At 47.1% G+C, this 18,392-nt stretch overlaps 1 protein-coding gene across 8 annotated transcripts in view; it reads right to left on the reverse strand.

The window, feature by feature from the left end:
* U2SURP (U2 snRNP associated SURP domain containing) overlaps positions 1-18,392 on the reverse strand; it is a 337,154-nt gene that overhangs the window by 169,020 nt on the left and 149,742 nt on the right. For 6 of the 8 annotated variants that reach the window (XM_063915979.1, XM_063915982.1, XM_063915983.1 and 3 more), the window contains 2 exons: positions 5,018-5,053; positions 4,848-4,930 (listed from right to left, as the gene is read on the reverse strand). In XM_063915979.1, the coding sequence (XP_063772049.1) occupies positions 4,848-4,930; positions 5,018-5,053 (119 nt within the window). The remainder of the gene's footprint in view (positions 1-4,847; positions 4,931-5,017; positions 5,054-18,392) is intronic. The other 2 variants (XM_063915980.1, XM_063915981.1) reach the window with 2 other exon arrangements.

An 18,392-nucleotide genomic window follows, 5' to 3' on the forward strand; every position in this document is an offset into this window, starting at 1 on the left:
TGAATCAACACATCAGGGTTGTCAGACAATGTCACGACGACGGCTTATATAAACGACGAAGGATTTAACATCCGAAAGCGCTCAAGCTGGGACTGTTTGTGCTGGACTGACGGGAGCTCTGGAAGGATACACCTGACAGCGTGGGGATATTCCCAAATAATCGGGATTGGTGGTGACTATACATCTACGCCTGCTGGCTGCTGTCTCCTATAGCCCCTGATATCCATGCAACTTTTCTCTGTTGTTATGCTGTGTTTTCACCTATGTTTGTGAGTGTCTCTATTAAAATACTAGTTTTTTACCTATATACAGACGGTATTGCACTATTCCAATTTTTTTATTTTTAAGTGCTTATTGGAGTCCGTACGTCCTGTATCTCCGTGAAGTGGAAGCAGTTATATACAAAGTATATGATTTCTACATGCAAATATACCATCTATGCCATGTGAGTGGGACCAGTAACGAATAAAAGAAACACCATCTGATTTTATTGGATTACACTATGTTCTGTGTCCTCTTATTTTTATAGTATCCACATATATGGAAGGTGTATCGTTATCCATTTGCATTTAACAGCACTAGTGTGTAAGCAATTCTTATCAACGTCTCTAGAAGTGTCTAGTTGCGCCACTTTTTCGCACACTTTCTGTGTTTTGGCTTATATAAACCGTCAAGGAGGAACAAAGAGCAGGATGGCGTTAAAGGAAGCCACAAAGATCTTGTTGTGGGCGGAAAGAAGAGACATCATTCTCTCGGCAGTGTTCATTCCAGGTGTGGAGAACTGAGAAGCAGATTACCTCAGTCGCCAGGACATGCATCCGGGAGAGTGGTGCCTTCACCCATGGATTTTCAACATGATTGTGAGAAGATGGGGTCTACCTCAGGTGGACCTAATCGCGTCTCGACAAAACCATCAGCTGCCCAGATATGTGTCAAGGACGCGAGATCCAGAGGCAGAAGGAGTGGACGCATTAACACTTCCTTGGGGTTACAGGAGGGTTTACATATTTCCACCATTCCCACTCATACCCAGGGTTCTGAAAAGGGTAAAACGGGAACGAGTGTGGGACATTCTAATCGCACCAGATTGGCCCCGCAGGAGTTGGTACTCCGATCTGCGGGGGTTACTTGCGGAAGATCCTTGGAGGTTACCTCAGAGAGAGGACCTGCTATCTCAGGGACCGTTCCTACACCCCGACCTGAATAGGCTGCGTTTGACGGCGTGGCTATTGAAACCCGGATCTTAAGAAACAGAGGGATTCCACGAACGGCCATCCCTACAATGATTGCCGCTAGAAAACCGGTCACAGCCAGGCACTACTACAGGATTTGGAGACGGTACATGGCTTGGTGTCAGGAGCGGGGATGGAATTCAACGAACTTCCATTTATCTCGACTTCTGCTTTTCCTTCAGGCCGGTCTAGAGGGAGGACTCAGACTGGGCTCTCTGAAGGTTCAGATTTCGGCTCTCTCCATTCTTTTTCAACAGCGGCTAGCATCCTTGCCAGAGATTCAAACCCTTTTACAGGGGGTTCCGAGGATTCAACCCCCTTTTCGTCCTCCCACGGCACCATGGGACTTGAATTTGGTGTTAGAATATTTGAAGTCACCAATTTTTGAGCCTGACAAGAACGGACCTGAAATATCTCTCTTGGAAGGTCACGTTATTGCTTGCCTTGGCTTCGGCTAGGCGGGTTTCTGAGTTGGGAGCCTTATCCTGTAAGAGTCCTTTCATGGTTTTTCATGAGGATAGGGCGGAACTCCGTACAAGAGCAGACTTCCTTCCGAAGGTGGTTTCGGGGTTTCACGTAAACCAGCCTATAATGGTCCCATCCTTCCAGGGTCTCACAGCTGAGGACGTGTCATTGGATGTTGTCCGAGCTTTACGGGTATACGTACAGGTTACGTCGTCTTTCAGAAAGTCGGACCATTTGTTTGTTCTTTATGATGGGCCAAAGAAAGGTTGGCCGGCATCTAAGCAGACTCTGTCTAGATGGATTAGACTTGCCATTCGGCAAGCTTATATTTTCTGTGGCAAACAGGTTCCAGTTCAGACGGGTGCTCATACTACCCGATCAGTGGGTGCCTCGTGGGCGGCTGCTAGAGGTGCTTCCACTACTCAACTTGGCAGAGCGGCGACGTGGTCTTCAGCCCACACGTTTGCAAGATTTTACAAGTTTGATACTTTTGCGTCCGGAGAATCTAAGTTCGGACGTTTAGTTTTGCAGGCCACCGACAGCACTCCCTCCCTGGGGGAAAACTTTGGGACGTCCCCTACTGTATAGGACTCCAGTGTCCCCTAGTGGATGAAAGAGAAAAGAGGATTTTGGTACTTACCGATAAATCCATTTCTCTGAATCCTCTAGGGGACACTGGACGCCCGCCTCGGTGCTGTCAACCTGCTGTGTTCAAAGTTCTTGTTTTAAACAGTTCGTGCAAACAGCGTTAGTTATTCGGTTAAGAGTTCTTGGCCGCTGTTTGATATGTTGTACGGTTCGGTTCCTCGCCATGGGCTATAGTGTCATGTTCTATTCTCTCAGTCACATTTTTCAAACTGAGGGAGGAGGGATGTGAAGGGGGAGGAGCTGGCTGTGCAGACAATGCTAATTTTGGATTGTGCCACACCTCCGGTTCAAGGCTTCACACCCCTACTGTATAGGACTCCAGTGTCCCCTAGAGGATTCAGAGAAATGGATTTATCGGTAAGTACCAAAATCCTCTTTTCTGCCCCACTGTATTAAGTGTATAGATAAATCTATTATATAGATATATAATATACATATATATGTGTCATTACAGATTGCATGCCACAGTACATTGAAGTTTCAACCAAGGGTGCAAGTGGTTTTTTCAGCATTCTTGTGTCTCCCATGTATTTTTTCATGTAGGCAATATGCAATATTAGGGAACCCAGAAATGTGTGATTTTGAATAAGGGATACTCAATATATATATATATATATATATATATATATATATATATATATATATATATATATATATATATATATATATATATATATATTTTAATAAATATAACAAGAGACCAGATGCTTATTATCGACATGTAGTATATTTAAGTGTCTGTAAAACAGCAGCACTGATGCACAGGCAGGTTTACAAAGAAGACCTTGCCCTGCAGTCCCGGAGACCAGTCGCATCTATTTTAGAAAATGGCACCCAGCGTCTCAGTCAGGGAGTGAGGGAGAGTGTGAGGCAGCTCCAGGGCGGGAACACCAGCAGTAGATGGCGCCCGGAGCTGGGGGAAGCGCCTTTTCACCTATGCTGGTCCTCACAACCGGGCACTATGGAGCCTTATTAAAGTGGAAATTGTACTATCTGACCTGTGCTCCCATGCCCTGGTGGATATAGTGGGGTCCCTGCTCTGTCACAGTGTCCACGCCAGCGCCGCAGTTAGTCTTCTTAAACCGCGACCGGAACGCGATTTAATGGCGGGTCCCGCCTGGGGGACCCTCTTACCTCCTCCCTTAGTAGCAGCCACGCGAACCAGGAGAACGTCTGACCTATGCCAGAGCGTCTCCGCCGCAAGTATCCGGGAACAGAGCCAGCGGGAGTATGCGACGCCGCTGGGGAGGTGATGGTGCCGCAGCACAGTATGTCACACTGACATATGAAGTGCTGCAGCCCTTGAAGTCTTCTACAAAGCTTTTTCAGAGCTGCCTAGTGCAGCCTCCCTGTTAACTGACCATGCAGGCACCAACTCTAAAACTGAGCTCACGGTGCCTGGAGGTGGGGTTATAGAGGCGGCCCAGCAATGCATTCTGGGACAGTCTAAAGCTTTAGCCTGTTGCTGCCTCTGGATCAAGATTCACCTCTACACCCCGATATATTCCCTATGGAACACAGTGTACCCCGCTGCAGAAAAATATAAAAAAATAAATTATATATATATATTTAAAAAAGAATTTTAGATCAGTGTGCTTTTCTGTAGCCAGTCTTTTTCTTGTAAAGTCTGTTCCACAGACCACTGTCCGATATTTGGGTCTTAATACACACTCCATTTTATTCAGGCGGCCGCTCAATTCCACAAAAGGCAATCAGGTATATGGCCTGAAAATCTGTAGAAAAAGAAGGGAGGGAACAAGTGCCTATAGTGTTGTATTTTCAGAAAGGGGTACTACTATTTTTATCCCCATTAAACTGCGTACCAGATAATAGCTTGTAGCCAAGGCACATCAATTTATTGTCTTGTATTCCTCAGATAGTACTGGAATCAGATTTCAAATGCACAGTCACTTTATTTAATACTTGCTAAATCCCAAACGTTTTTGATCTAGTTGATCACTTGTTTGGTGATGAATGCATTGCTCTGTTGTGCTGTTGCTCTGCTGTGACCCCTGATGAAGATCAACTAGATCGAAAACGTTTAGGATTTAGCAAGTATTAAATAAAGTGACTGTGGATTTGAAATCTGATTCCAGTACTATCTGAGGAATACAAGACAATAAATTGATGTGCCTTGGCTAAAAGCTATTATCTGGAACGCAGTTTAATGGGGATAAAAATAGTAGTACCCCTTTCTGAAAATACAACACTATAGGCGCTTGTTCCCTCCCTTCTTTATATATATATATATATATATATATATACACACACATATATATATATGAGATTGAAGTGAGTGCTGCCCTGTGTGGAAGTGGAAGTGTGTGTGTGTGTGTGTGTGTGTGTGTGTGTGTGTGTGTATATATATATATATATATATATATTTATTTTACACACGCAAACATTTTACGTACCTAAGAACCCATGATAAATTTCATTCAGCAGTAGACAGTAAATAACTCATCAGTAGGTCCTCACCAGACCCGGATTGCTGGTTATTACCTGAGGGTTGATGTTGCCAAGATACAGATTGGTTGTACTCGGATCACCAACGTCATGCGATCCAGGGGCATAATCATCAAGAGCTGGACAAGAGAGAGAAAATATTGTTAATATCAAGAAAATCCAAAATAAAAGCTCTATAAGATAAGTTAAAATACTAAATAGGTTACCACCAGAGGATCTGTTTCTTCTTGATTGAGGATCCACTGTTTAAAAACATAGCAAAGAAACAAAAGGAAAAAAAAAAGAAAAAAAAAAGAAAAAAAAAAAAAGGAAGAAAATAATAGGGTAAACATAACAATTCAGACATCACAGTTTAGATGATCAATGTTCAAATCCAATGCTTCATACAGTATTGGATAAAACCCAAATGATCAATGCACCTAAAAATTACCGATGGCATCCAACTTTTGTGAATCAAACCAGTTGATACTCATCTTCTCTGGCTCATTGCAAGAGATGCTAGCTCCGATTTAACCATTATAACATGTAATGGTTAACTGAGAAATATTCTAAGTAGGAAAGAGCAGAAGATGCAGCTGGACACAACAGAAGAATGGGGAGAGGGGGGTCTTTCTTGCAAAACAATACTCTTTAAAAAAAAAAAAAAAAATGTTTAAAGGTTTTTGTTTTTTTCTTCCCTGTGATGTGGAAACTTATAATCTTCCTAAGAAATGGTTTGTAAGGAACATGCACACAACGGGATACATTTACTAAAGCTTCTAAAACAGAGAATTGTGTTCAATCAGATGTGATTTATCATTTTCTAAAAGGCAATAGAAAAATGAAAGACAACATAAGATTGGTTGCTATAGACAACATAACCAATTCCATGTTCTAGAATCTTTAGTAAATGTACCCCTACGTGTGTACACATTTTATATTTTGCACATTTACTACCTAACATTGCAATATGGCACTGGAAAGTAGGATTTTCATTACCTACCGGTAAATCCTTTTCTCGAGGTCCGTAGAGGATACTGGTGTCCATTTAGTACCATGGGGTATAGACGGGTACACTAGGAGCCATGGACACTAAGAATTAGATAGTGTGGGCTGGCTCCTCCCTCTATGCCCCTCCTACCAGACTCAGTCTAGGAAACTGTGCCCGAGGAGACGGACATACTTTGAGAGAAGGATAGATAAGGATAGTGGAGAAATTCTGAACCAGCACACGCAACAAGAGGAAAGCCAAGCTAATCAAACTTGAAACAGGAACAGCAACGGCAGAACCAATATTACTTAACCAAGTAACAGTGCAGGAAGAACGAAGCTCTGGGCGGGCATCCAGTATCCTCTACGGACTACGAGAAAAGGATTTACCGGTAGGTAATTAAAATACTATTTTCTCTTACATCCTAGAGGATACTGGGGTACATTTAGTACCATGGTTATATACCAAAGCTCCCAAACCGGGTGGGAGAGTGCTGAGGTTCCCGCAGAACTGATTGGCCTCTGAGGACCTTCAGTTTGGTCAAAGTATCGAACTTGTAGAACTTGGCAAACGTGTTCGAACCTGGCCAAGTAGCTGCTCAGCAGAGCTGTAAAACCGAGACACCCCGGGCAGCCGCCCAGGAAGAACCCACCAACCTAGTAGAATGGGCCTGTACAGATTTTGGACATGGCAAACTTGCCGTGGAATAAGCATGTTGGATAGTAAGTCTGATCCAGCGAGCAATAGTCTGCTTTGAAGCAGGACACTCAATTTTATTGGGATCATAAAGAATAAACAACGAGTCAGTCTTTCTGTGACAAGCTATTCTTTTCACATACACCTTCAAAGCCCTCACAACATCCAAAGACTTTGAAGAAGTAGCAGAGGTGTCGGTGACAACCGGAACCACAATAGGTTGCTTGATGTGAAATGCGGACACCACTTTAGGAAGAAATTGCTGACGAGTTCTGAGTTCAGCTCTGTCCTCATGGAAAATGAAATAGGGACTTTTGTGAGACAAAGCCACCAGCTCCAACACACGTCTTGCTGAAGCCAAGGCCAACAGTGTGACGGTTATATACGTAAGATATTTTACGTCCACCTCCTGTAACGGTTCAAACCAGTCCGATTGGAGGGACTGCAGCCCCACATTGAGATCCCAAGGTGCCGTGGGAGGCACAAAGGGAGGTTGGATGTGCAGAACACCATTCAAGAATGTCTGGATCTCAGGGAGAGAAGTCAATTGTTTGAGAAAAAATGGACAAGGATGAAATCTGGACTTTTATGAAGCCCAGACGCAGGCCCACATCCACGCCTGCCTGCAGAAAAAGCAGGAAACGTCCCAGATGAAATTCCACTGCAGAATAATTTCTGCTCTCACAACAAGAGACGTATTTCTTCCAAATACGATGGTAATGCTTAGATGTTACCCCCTTCCTGGCTTGGATCACAGGTCGGGATAACCCTGTTAGGGGATCCCTCTCCTGGCTAGTTAGCCGTTCCACTTCCATGCCGTCAAATGTAGCCACGGTAAGTCCAGATAGACGAACGGGCCCTGTTGCAGAAGATCCTCGCGAAGAGGTAGAAGCCACGGATCTTCAAGGAGCATCTCCAGAAGGTCCACGTACCATGCCCTTCTTGGCCAGTCTGGAGCAATGAGTATTTCTTGAACCTTTTACCTTTTTATTCTGTTTAGAATTCTTGGGATCAGAGGAAGTGGAGGAAACACGTACACCATCTGATAGATCCATGGAGTTGTCAGGGCGTCTATCGCCACCGCCTGTGGGTCTCTCGACCTGGAACAATACCGCCTGAGCTTCTTGTTAAAACGAGAGGCCATCATGTCAATCTGTGGATATCCCCATCGACTTGTCAAGCTTCCGGGTGAAGGCCCCTCTCCTCCAAGTACAGGTTGTGTCTGCTGAGGAAGTCTGCTTCCCAGTTGTCTACTCCCGGAATGAAGACCGATGACAACGCCACAGCATTTCTTTCTGCCCAGAGGAGAATTCTTAAAACCTCGGACATTGCTGCACTGCTTTTCGTTCCGCTCTGTCGGTTTATGTACGTTACTCCTGTCACATTGTCCGACTGGACCTGAATTGCCCGATCTTGAAGAAGATGCGAGGCCTGCAGAAGGGCGTTGTATATGGCCCTGAGTTCCAGAATGTTGATTGGAAGGATGACTTCCTGACTTGACCATCTTCCCTGAAACTGCTCCCCCTGAGTGACTGCTTCCGTCTGTGGTTAACAGAACCCAATTTGCAATTACGAACCTCAGTCCTGCAACGAGGTGAGAAGACTGTAGCCACCGCAGAAGGGAGATCCTGGCCTTTGGCGACAGACGGATCCTCTGGTGCATGTGAAGAGGAGATCCGGACCATTTGTCAAAATCGAGCTGAAACCTTCCATGTTTATGTGCCTTGTAAGAGGCCACCATTTTCCCCAGAAGGCAAATGCACATATGCACCGACAACAGGGTTGGCTTCAGGACATCCCGAACCATCGACTGGATTACCAATGCCTTTTCCAACGGAAGAAACACCTTTTGTGACTCCGTGTCCAGTATCATTCCCAGGAATGGGAGCCTCCATGTTGGCTCTAGGTGAGATTTTGCAAGGTTCAGAATCCACCAGTGATCCTGGAGGAGATTGGTTGATAGGCCAATATTGTCCAGCAACCTTTCCCAGGACGGCACTTTTATCAGGAGATCATCCAGGTACGGAATTATGTTCACGCCCTGTTTGCAGAGTAGAAACATCATCTCTGCCATCACCTTGGTGAATACCCTCGGTGCCATGGAAAGACCAAATGGAAGGGCCTGGAACTGGTAGTGACAATCCTGCAGTGCAAACCGGAGATAAGCCTGATGAGGCGGCCAGATCGGAATATGAAGGTATGCATCCTAGATATCCAGAGACACTAGGAATTCCCCCTCCTCCAGACCGGAGATCACCGCTCTCAGACTCCATCTTGAATTTGAACACTCGTAAGTACAGGTTCCAAGCCTTGAGGTTCAGAATTGATCTTATCGAACCGTCCGGCTTTGGTACTACGAACAAGTTAGAATAGTACCCCTTGTTTAGTAAATAAGGTGGAACTGGAACAATGACCTGAGTCTGTACCAGTTTTTGGATGGCATGCTGTAAAGTTATACTTACCTCTTGTGAAACTGGCAAGCCTGATTTGAAGACTCTGTGAGGTGGGAGCTTTTGGAACTCTAGGGAAATAAGATCTATGAATACGAATTTGACCAGATCTGACTGAAGAATTGTAGTCAGGCTCCCATCTGACAGCCTTCCAGGCATTGCGGTCCACCGTCATGATGAGGAAGCAGAACCTGAGCTCTGTTCCTGAGCATTTGCTGTTGCTGGTTTGCGTGGTATACCTCTTGCGCCGCTGGAGGACATAGAAGCACCTCTGGATTTGCCCTTGAACATGGCTGTCAAAAAGGACTGTAACTTAGAAGCTTTAGAAGTCTCCTTGGTTGGGATGAGGGGGGGGTGGGATGTGCGGAAGGAAGATACGTAGACTTACCCGCAGTAGCTGTGGAGATCCATTTGTCTAATTCATCTCCAAACAAGGCCTCTCCTGTGAATGGTAGGCCTTCCACGCCTTTCCTGGAGTCTGCGTCAGCAGTCCACTGGCTTAGCCACAAGCCCCTGCCATAGCGGTGGTGCGTGCGTTAAGCACGGCTATTTCCTTTATGACTTCCACCATAAAGTTCAGAGTCCTGTACATGCTGCAGGAGTAAGACAACATCCCCTCTAGATAACGAGATTTATGATAAGAATTTACCGTTGTTAAATCTCTTTAGATTAGGATCTTGATCCGAGGCACCAACAGGCTAAAAGCTTTGACTGTTCCCAGAATGCATAGCCCCACCTCCGTGCACAGGAGCTCAGTTTTTGTTAACCAGTCCAATGGAGTAGCAGGAAAAAAAGAGACGACAACTGTTAGTAGCCACATACACCACGTTCTCACGACAGGAGAAGGTGTCAGCGGCTAATGCTTTACCAACCCAAAGAAACTAAGTGCGTCAGGGTGGGCGCCCTGTGGAGCACAGTGTACCTCTCAGAAAGAGATTTAACAACAGTAAGTTCTTACCATAAATCTCGTTTTTTGCTGGGGGGTACACTGGGCTCCACAGGGAATGACACAGGGGATGTCCTAAAGCAGTTCCTTATGGGAGGGGACGCACTGTAGCGGGCACAAGAACCCGGCGTCCAAAGGAAGCATCCTGGGAGGCATCCTGGGAGGCAAAAGTGTCAAAGGCATAGAACCTTATGAACGTGTTCACTGAGGACCATGAAACCGCCTTGCACAATTGTTCAAAGGTCGCACCACGGCGGGCCGCACAAGAAGGTCTAACAGACCGAGTAGAATGGGCCTTGATGGTAGCAGGAGCTGGAAGGTCAGCCTGTACATAAGCATGTGCAATCACCATTCTAATTCATCTGGCCAGGGTCTGCTTGTGAGCAGGCCAGCCACGTTTGTGAAAACCAAACAGTACAAAGAGAGAATCAGACTTCCGAAGGGATGCAGTTCTCTTCACATAAATACGGAGAGCCCGTACAGCATCCAAAGACCGCTCTTTGGAAGACAAGTCAAGAGAGGCAAAGGCCGAACCCAAAATCTCCTGATTAAGGTGGAAAGAAGACACCACCTTAGGTAAAATAACCGGGGCGTGTTTTAAGAACAGCCCGATCACGGTGAAAAATCAGATATGGTGACCTACAAGACAAGGCACCCAAATCCGACACCCGTCAAGCAGAGGCAATAGCCAGCAGAAACACTACCTAAAGAGAAAGCCACTTAAGGTCTGCTGATTGAAGAGGCTCAAACGGAGACCCTTGCAACGCCTCCAGAACCACCGACAAGTCCCAAGGAGGCACAGGTGGGACAGAAGGAGGTTGAATCCACAACACACCCTGAGTGAACGAATGGTTAGGTCGCAATTTTTCTCTGACACCAAACCGACGTGGCAGAAATATGAACCTTGATGGAGGACAGACCAATGCCCAAGTCCAATTGTAGAAAGGCCAAAAGTTTGGCCGTACTAAACTTGTAAGCATCATAATTGTTAGATGCACACCAAGCAAAGTAAAAATTGCAGAACATATGGTAAATCCGAGCAGAAGCCGGTTTCCGGGCCTTCAACATGGTTTGAATGACCGCCTCAGAAAATCCTTTGGCCCTCAAGACGGAAGCTTCAAGAGCCACGCCGTCAAAGCCAACCGGCTAAATCCTGATATACACAAGGGCCCTGAACGAGGAGATCTGGGCACTGTGGAAGTAGAAGGGGACGCGCTATCAAGAGACCCTGAAGGTCTGAGAACCAATGCCGTCTGGGCCACATGGGAGCGATCAGAAGTAGGATTCCTCCTTCTTGCTTGAACTTCCTTATTACTCTGGGCAGTAGTGACACTGGAGGGAAAACGTATGGCAGCTGAAAGTTGGAATTGCCAGTGCGTCCACGAACTCTGCTTGAGGATCCCTTGTCCTTTCTCCGAAGACCGGAACCTTGTGATTGTGTCGAGACACCATCAGGTCCACATATGGAAGGCCCCACCTGTCCACGAGGAGGATGGATGCTCCACTGTCCGGCGTGTACGTCCTGATGACTGAGGAAATCAGCTTCCCAGTTTAGGACTCCTGGAATGAATACTGCCGATATGGCTGGCAGATGGTGTTCCGCTCACTGAAGGATCCTTGATACTTCCCTCATTGCCATGCGACTTCAGGTGCCGCCTTGATGATTTATGTACGCCACCGTTGTGGTGTTGTCAGACTTTACTTGAACAGGTCTGTGTTGTATTAAATGCTGGACCAAGTTCAATGCGTTGAATACTGCCCGCAACTCCAGAATGTTTATCAGGAGGAGAGATTCCTCCTTGGTCCACCGACCCTGAAGTGAGTATTGCTCCAACACCGTGCCCCAACCTCTCAGACTAGCATCCGTCGTCAGAAGGACCCAGTTGGAGATCCAGAAGGGACGACTACTGCTCAATCGTTGGTCCTGAAGCCACCAGCTCAGTGACAGAAGAACCTCTGGAGACAAGGAGATCATTTGATACCTGATCCAGTGAGGCAGGCCGTCCCACTTGGCCAGAATCAACTTCTGTAGAGGGCGGGAATGGAATTGAGCGTACTCCACCATGTCGAAAGCCGAAACCATGAGACCTAGCACTTGCATCGCCAGATGTATCGACACTTGCGGACGAGATAGCACTGAATCCTGTCCTGAAGCTTCAGGACTTTCTCCTGAGACAACCACCACCGCTGATTGTGAGTGTCCAACAACGCCCCCAGGTGCACCATGCTCTGAGCAGGGACCAGGGAAGATTTCTTCCAGTTGATGAGCCACCTGTGGGCTTGCAGAAACTGGATAGTCAGATCCAGATGGCGTAGGAGAACTTCTGGGGAATTTGCCAGGATCAACAAGTCGTCCAGATACGGTAGGAACATTACCCCTTGACGGCGGAGTACAGCCATCATCACCGCCATGACTTTGGTGAAGACTCGCGGAGCCGTGGTCAAATCAAAAGGTAACGCCCGCAACTGGTAATGGAGGTTGCCAACCGCAAACCTCAGGTATTGCTGATGCGACAATGCAATAGGAATATGCAGGTAAACATCCTGTATATCCAGGGAGACCATATAATCCCCAGGTTCCAAGGCCAGAACAATAGAGTGAATAGTTTCCATACGAAACTTGGAGACCCTCACAAATTTGTTCAAGGACTTGAGGTTGAGGCCGGGAGGACCCATTCGGTTTCGGGACTAGGAACAGCGGTGAATAGTACCCCTTGCCTCTCTGAGCCAGGCACCTGTACTACCACTCCTGTGTCCAGGAGGGACTGTACCACCGACTGAAGAGTTTTTGCCTTCACATGATCCTAAGGGACGTCTGCCAGGCAAAATAGATGAGGGGGATGATTTTTGAAGGATATGGCGTAACCTCGAGTGACGACTTCCCGTACCCAGGCATCGGAAGTGGTTTTCAGCCATTCCTGGGTATACCCTAGAAGTCGGCCGCCCACCCTGGGATCTCCCAGAGGGAGGCCTGCTCCGTCATGCAGCAGGCTTGTCAGTCTTGGAAGCAGGCTGACGGGTAGCACAGGCCCATTTGGGTTTGGGCTTAGTAGGCTTGGAAGTGCGAGCCTGTTTTGGGTAAGCCTGACCCTTTGCTTTCTCTGAAGGACGAAAGGAAGTACTCTTAGCCTACAGTACCGAAGGAGCAGTACTAGGCAGGCATGCTGTTTTAGCAGAAGCTAAGGCAGCCACTATTTTGTTGAGGTCTTCTCCGAAAAGAATGTCTCCCTTAAAAGGGAGCACCTCAAGGGTTTTCTTAGAGTCCAGATCCATGGACCAGGACCGCAGCCAGAGAATCCGGCGAGCCAGTATGGACGTAGTAGAAGCCTTGGCCGCCAGAATACCGGCATCAGAAGCCGCCTCTTTAACGTAATGAGAAGCTGTGACAATATACGATAGACAATGTCTAGCATGATCAGAAGGGTGGAAGACATCTCAGCTTCCAACTCCTGAGCCCATGCTTTAATAGCCTCTGCAGCCCAAGTCGCTGCAATGGTGGACCGATGCACAGCACCTGATAGAGTGTATATCGCCTTTAAACAACCCTCCACACGCTTATCCATCGGTCTTTCAGAGATGTGACGGTAGTTACAGGCAGAGCAGGGGATACCACCAGCCGCGCCACCTGCGAATCCACTGGTGGGGGGGAGGTCTCCCAATTTTTACTTAGCTCCGCCGTGAGGGGATAGCGAGCCAGCATCTTCCTGTGAGGCGTGAATTTCTTTCCTGGATTTTCCTAGGATTCTTGACGTATGTCAACTAAATGGTCAGAATGAGGTAAAACTTGTTTAACCACTTTCTGACGTTTAAACCTGTCCGGTTTCTTAGAGGCACATCCGGCTCTGGGTCATCAGTAATTTGAAGAATTAGCCTGATAGCCTCCAACAAGTCAGGAACATACACCTGTGAAACAGATTCCCCATCAGAAGCATCAGGATCAGAATCTGTTGGGTCAGTATATACGCCATCCTCATCAGATGAGGTGTCTGGGACGTTGGTGGATTGTGAGGAAGTAATAGCCCGCTTAGAGGACCCCGTGGTCTTGGGCGGGCGAGGGTTAGATTTCTGTTTAGTCAGAGATTGGATCAATTGCTGTAACTGAGAGGACAGTTGATCTGCCCATGGTGGATTAACCGCAGGGACCATAAGCGGTTGTACCGACACAGGAGGTCCAATAGAGGGCACAAGTCTCGTTACTAGCGTACTCAATAACATGGAAAAAGTAGCCCAAGGTGGGTCATTTTGAACCCCCATTTCTACAGTCCCACTGGGGGGCAAGGAACCCCCAGAACCCACAGCTGCTATATTCTCATGTGTCTGCAGCATCACCACCACGCAATGTGGGATCACCCACAGCTTTGTCGCCCCTTATAGCTGACATATATGAAAGTTCAATGCGAGGCAACCCAGTACAATAACAGCAGCACAATACCTGACAAGAACTCCCTGTGTAGTGTATTGCACAGACAGAGAATTCTAGAGGTATATGGTGACTAAAATTCACAGAGAAAAAATAGGATTTTGGTACTTCCTTTTCTTTGAATCCATAGGGGGCACTGGAGTACTCTTGGGATATGGACGGCCTCCATAGGAACAGGGCACTGAATATTTAAATTTAGAACACTCCACCCCTCCATATCCCAGAGTACCTCAGTGTTTTTTACTGAGCCGAACAGGAGCTATAGAGAGGTTGACAATGGAGTATTACATATAACATAACGGACAACAATGAAGTTGACACATAACGTTACTGACAACTAAACAGTTGACACCATAACCAGCACTTGATCATTTGAACCAGTCGGTGAGAGTGTGTTACCATAAGATCCCCTGAACTTACCACAAACCAGGTAAAACTGCTCTGGGTGGGCGTCCAGTGCCCCCTATGGATTCAAAGAAAAGGATTTACCTGGTAAGTACCAACATCCTATTTTCTTTTTCATCCACTAGGGGTCACTGGAGTACTCTTGGGACGTACCAAAGCTTCCCCCGTGGGCGGGAGAGCTGTTTGGCACCTGGAACACTAGGCGGCCAAAGCTAGATGCTGATGCCGCAAACGAATCAAACTTGTAAAAGCGCACAAACGTGTGCACTGAAGACCATGCAGCCGCACGGCAAAGCTGCGTCGTAGAAGCTCCACGACCAGCTGCCCATGAAGTTCCCACAGAACGTGTGGAATGAGCTGTTACTGATGTATGCGGCTGTAACCTAGCATGAAGGTAAGCCTGACGTATGGTCAGTTTTATCCATCTGGATAAGGTCTGCTTAGACGCTGGCCAACCCATCTTGGCAGCATCATAGAGAACAAACAACGTATCCGTCTTACGAACTGTAGACGTTCGGGATACATAAACGCGTAAAGCACGTACCACATCCAGAGTTCCAGAATGTGCTGTTAACATAGGAACTACTATTGGTTGATTGATGTGAAAAGATGACACTACCTTTGGTAAGAAAGCGGGATTCGTCCGAAGTTCCGCTCTGTCATCATGCAACATCAAATACGGTGGCTTGCATGACAAGGCACCCAAATCTGAAACACGCCTTGCCGAAGCTAAGGCTAGAAGAAAAATTGTTTTCCAAGTGAGAAACTTTATATCCACTTGCTGTAAGGGTTCAAAATATGAAGACTGTAAGAAATCTAAAACCAGATTCAAGTCCCATGGCGCTGTAGGTGGAATGAATGGAGGCTGTACTCTGAGGACACCTTGCAGAAAAATGTGTACCGACGGCAATAGAGCCAATCGTCTTTGAAAATAAATTGACAACGCAGATACCTGCACCTTTAGTGTAGATAAACGCAGTCCTCCATCTAACCCCGTCTGTAGAAATAACAAAACACGGGATAACTTGAAAGCTGATGTCGAAAACTTCCGAGCTTCACACCAACCTATATAGGCACGCCAAATTCTGTAATAATGAGCTGCCGTAACTGGCTTCCTAGCACGTAACATGGTTGGTATAACCGATTCCGGAATGCCCTCTCTTCTCAAGAGGGCGGTCTCAACAGCCACCACGTCAAACGCAGCCGCGCTTAATCGGGGTAAAGGAACGGACCCTGTTGTAACAAGTCCGGACGTAGAGGGAGCGGCCAAGGATCGTCTGCGAGTAGTCCGTGTAGATCCGAGAACCAAGCTCTTCGAGGCCAATGAGGAGCCACTAGTATGACTGTGACAGACTCTCTTTTGATCCGTTTTAGCACCAGAGGGAGCAGCGGAAACGGTGGAAACAGATACACTAGGCTGTACGGCCACGCGATTGTGAGAGCATCCACTGCCTTTGGATCTCTCGTTCTGGACACATACTGGAGCGTTTGGTGATTGTGGCGAGACGCCATCAGGTCCACCTGAGGGTAACCCCACCGCTGAACCAACATGTGAAACACCTCTGGATTTAATGCCCATTCTCTTGGATGAAAATCCCGACGTCTGAAATAATCCGCCTCCCAGTTGTCTACTCCCGGAATTAACACTGCCGACAATATCACCTGGTGGTATTCTGCCCAATTGAGGATTCGAGCTACTTCCCGCATTGCCATGCGGCTTCTCGTTCCTCCTTGTTTGTTGATGTATGCGACTGCCGTTGCGTTGTCTGACTGCACTTGGACAGTCTGAGAGCGAAGCATGTGTACTGCTTGTCGTAGTGCATTGTAAATTGCGCGGAGTTCCAGGACATTTATAGACAGCAATCTTTCGTGATCCGCCCAGAGACCCTGGAGTTGACAATTTTGAACTACAGCTCCCCAACCTCTGAGACTCGCGTCCGTCGTTAGAATTATCCAATTCCAGCCGCCGAACAGTTTCCCTGCGGTTAAATTGTGTTCCTTGAGCCACCAGAGTAGAAACACCCTTGCCCTTGGCGACAACCTCACTCTGTGGTGAATCTGCAGATGCGAGCCCGACCACTGTGCGAGCACATCCAGTTGAAATGGACGTGAGTGAAATCTTCCGAACTGAAGCGCTTTGAAAGCCGCCACCATTGTTCCTAAGAGGCGAATGCACAAATGTACCGAGACTGTGCGTGGCTTGAGCACTAATTGTACCAGATGGCGAATAATCTGTACTTTCTGTTGTGGTAGGTAAATTCTTTGATTGACCTAATCGAAAATCATACCTAGGAATTTAAGGCGTTGAGACGGAATTAGATGTGATTCTTGAAGTTGACAATCCAACCGTGGTGAACCAGTACATTGTACGTTAGCAGCGCATGTTGGAGAAGCATCTGTTGAGACGGGGCTTTGATGAGCAGATCGTCTAAATACGGAACTATTGTCACTCCCAGGGATCTGAGATGAGCTATCATCACAGACATCACTTTGGTGAATACCCGAGACGCTGACGAAAGGCCAAACGGTAGAGCCTGAAACTGGTAATGGTTCTGGCGTATTGCAAACCGCAAGGATCTCTGATGAGGCTACCAAATCGGAATGTGTAAGTACGCATCCTTGAGATCTAGCGCAATCATGAATTCCTTTGGCTCTAAACCCGCAATCACTGAGCGCAGAGATTCCATCTTGAATCTGTAGTAAGTTACGTACCGATTGAGACCCTTTAAGTTCAATATTGGCCTGACTGAGCCATCCGGCTTCGGTACCACAAACAGACTGGAATAATAAACCTGACCCTGTTGGTGTACAGGGACAAGAATCAAAACTGCTGAATCCAGTAGGGACTGAATGGCAATTTGCAGAACCGCCCTCTTGTCGTCAGACAGAGGCAGTCCTGTCTTGAAAAACCGCAGTGGCGGAAGACAGTCGAACTCTATTTTGTAACCTCTTAACACTAAATTGCGGATCCACCCATCCGCGGATGTCTGGAACCATGCCAAATGGAACGTCTGAAGGCGTGCTCCCACAATCGGAGAACCGAAATGGGCTGGTAGCCCGTCATGCCACTGGCTTGTCGGTGACCTTAGCGTCCTGACGACTTGTGTTGGTTTGTTGGAAACCACGTCCACGACCCCGTCTACCAGGCGTGGCTGTTCCTCTGCCACGTCCGCGAAAGGACTGAGGTCTAAAGGATTTGAACGCAGGTCCAGAGTACCTCCGTCTTGGTACCGGTGGAGGCAGGCAATGGTAAGAAAACCAACTTTCCTCCCGTGGCCTCAGAAATCCATGTGTCCAATTCAGGACCAAACAACTTCTTGCCACCGTAAGGTAACGCCTCTATACCTCTTTTGACCTCTGCCTCCGCTTGCCAAGAACGCAGCCAGAGTGCTCGTCGTGCCGTAACTAGCGACGATGACAGGCGAGAAGTGAGCTGACAGACGTCAGTAGAAGCTGTACAGAGATACTCCGCAGCCTCACACATTTGATCAGCAAGAAGTATAAGGTGTTCGTCGTGTAGGGCAGACTTGAGTTCTGTTATCCATACTATGAGCGCCTTAGTGACCCAGATACCAACCAAGCCAGGTCTCAGCAGAACTCCTGCTGCTACATACATGGACTTTAGCATAGTTTCTGTTTTGCGATCTGAAGGGTCTTTAAGCGTAGTAGCAGCTGGCACTGGTATGGTTAATTT

The sequence above is a fragment of the Pseudophryne corroboree genome, chromosome 4 (assembly GCF_028390025.1).
Source record: "Pseudophryne corroboree isolate aPseCor3 chromosome 4, aPseCor3.hap2, whole genome shotgun sequence".
NCBI classification, from domain to species: domain Eukaryota; kingdom Metazoa; phylum Chordata; class Amphibia; order Anura; family Myobatrachidae; genus Pseudophryne; species Pseudophryne corroboree.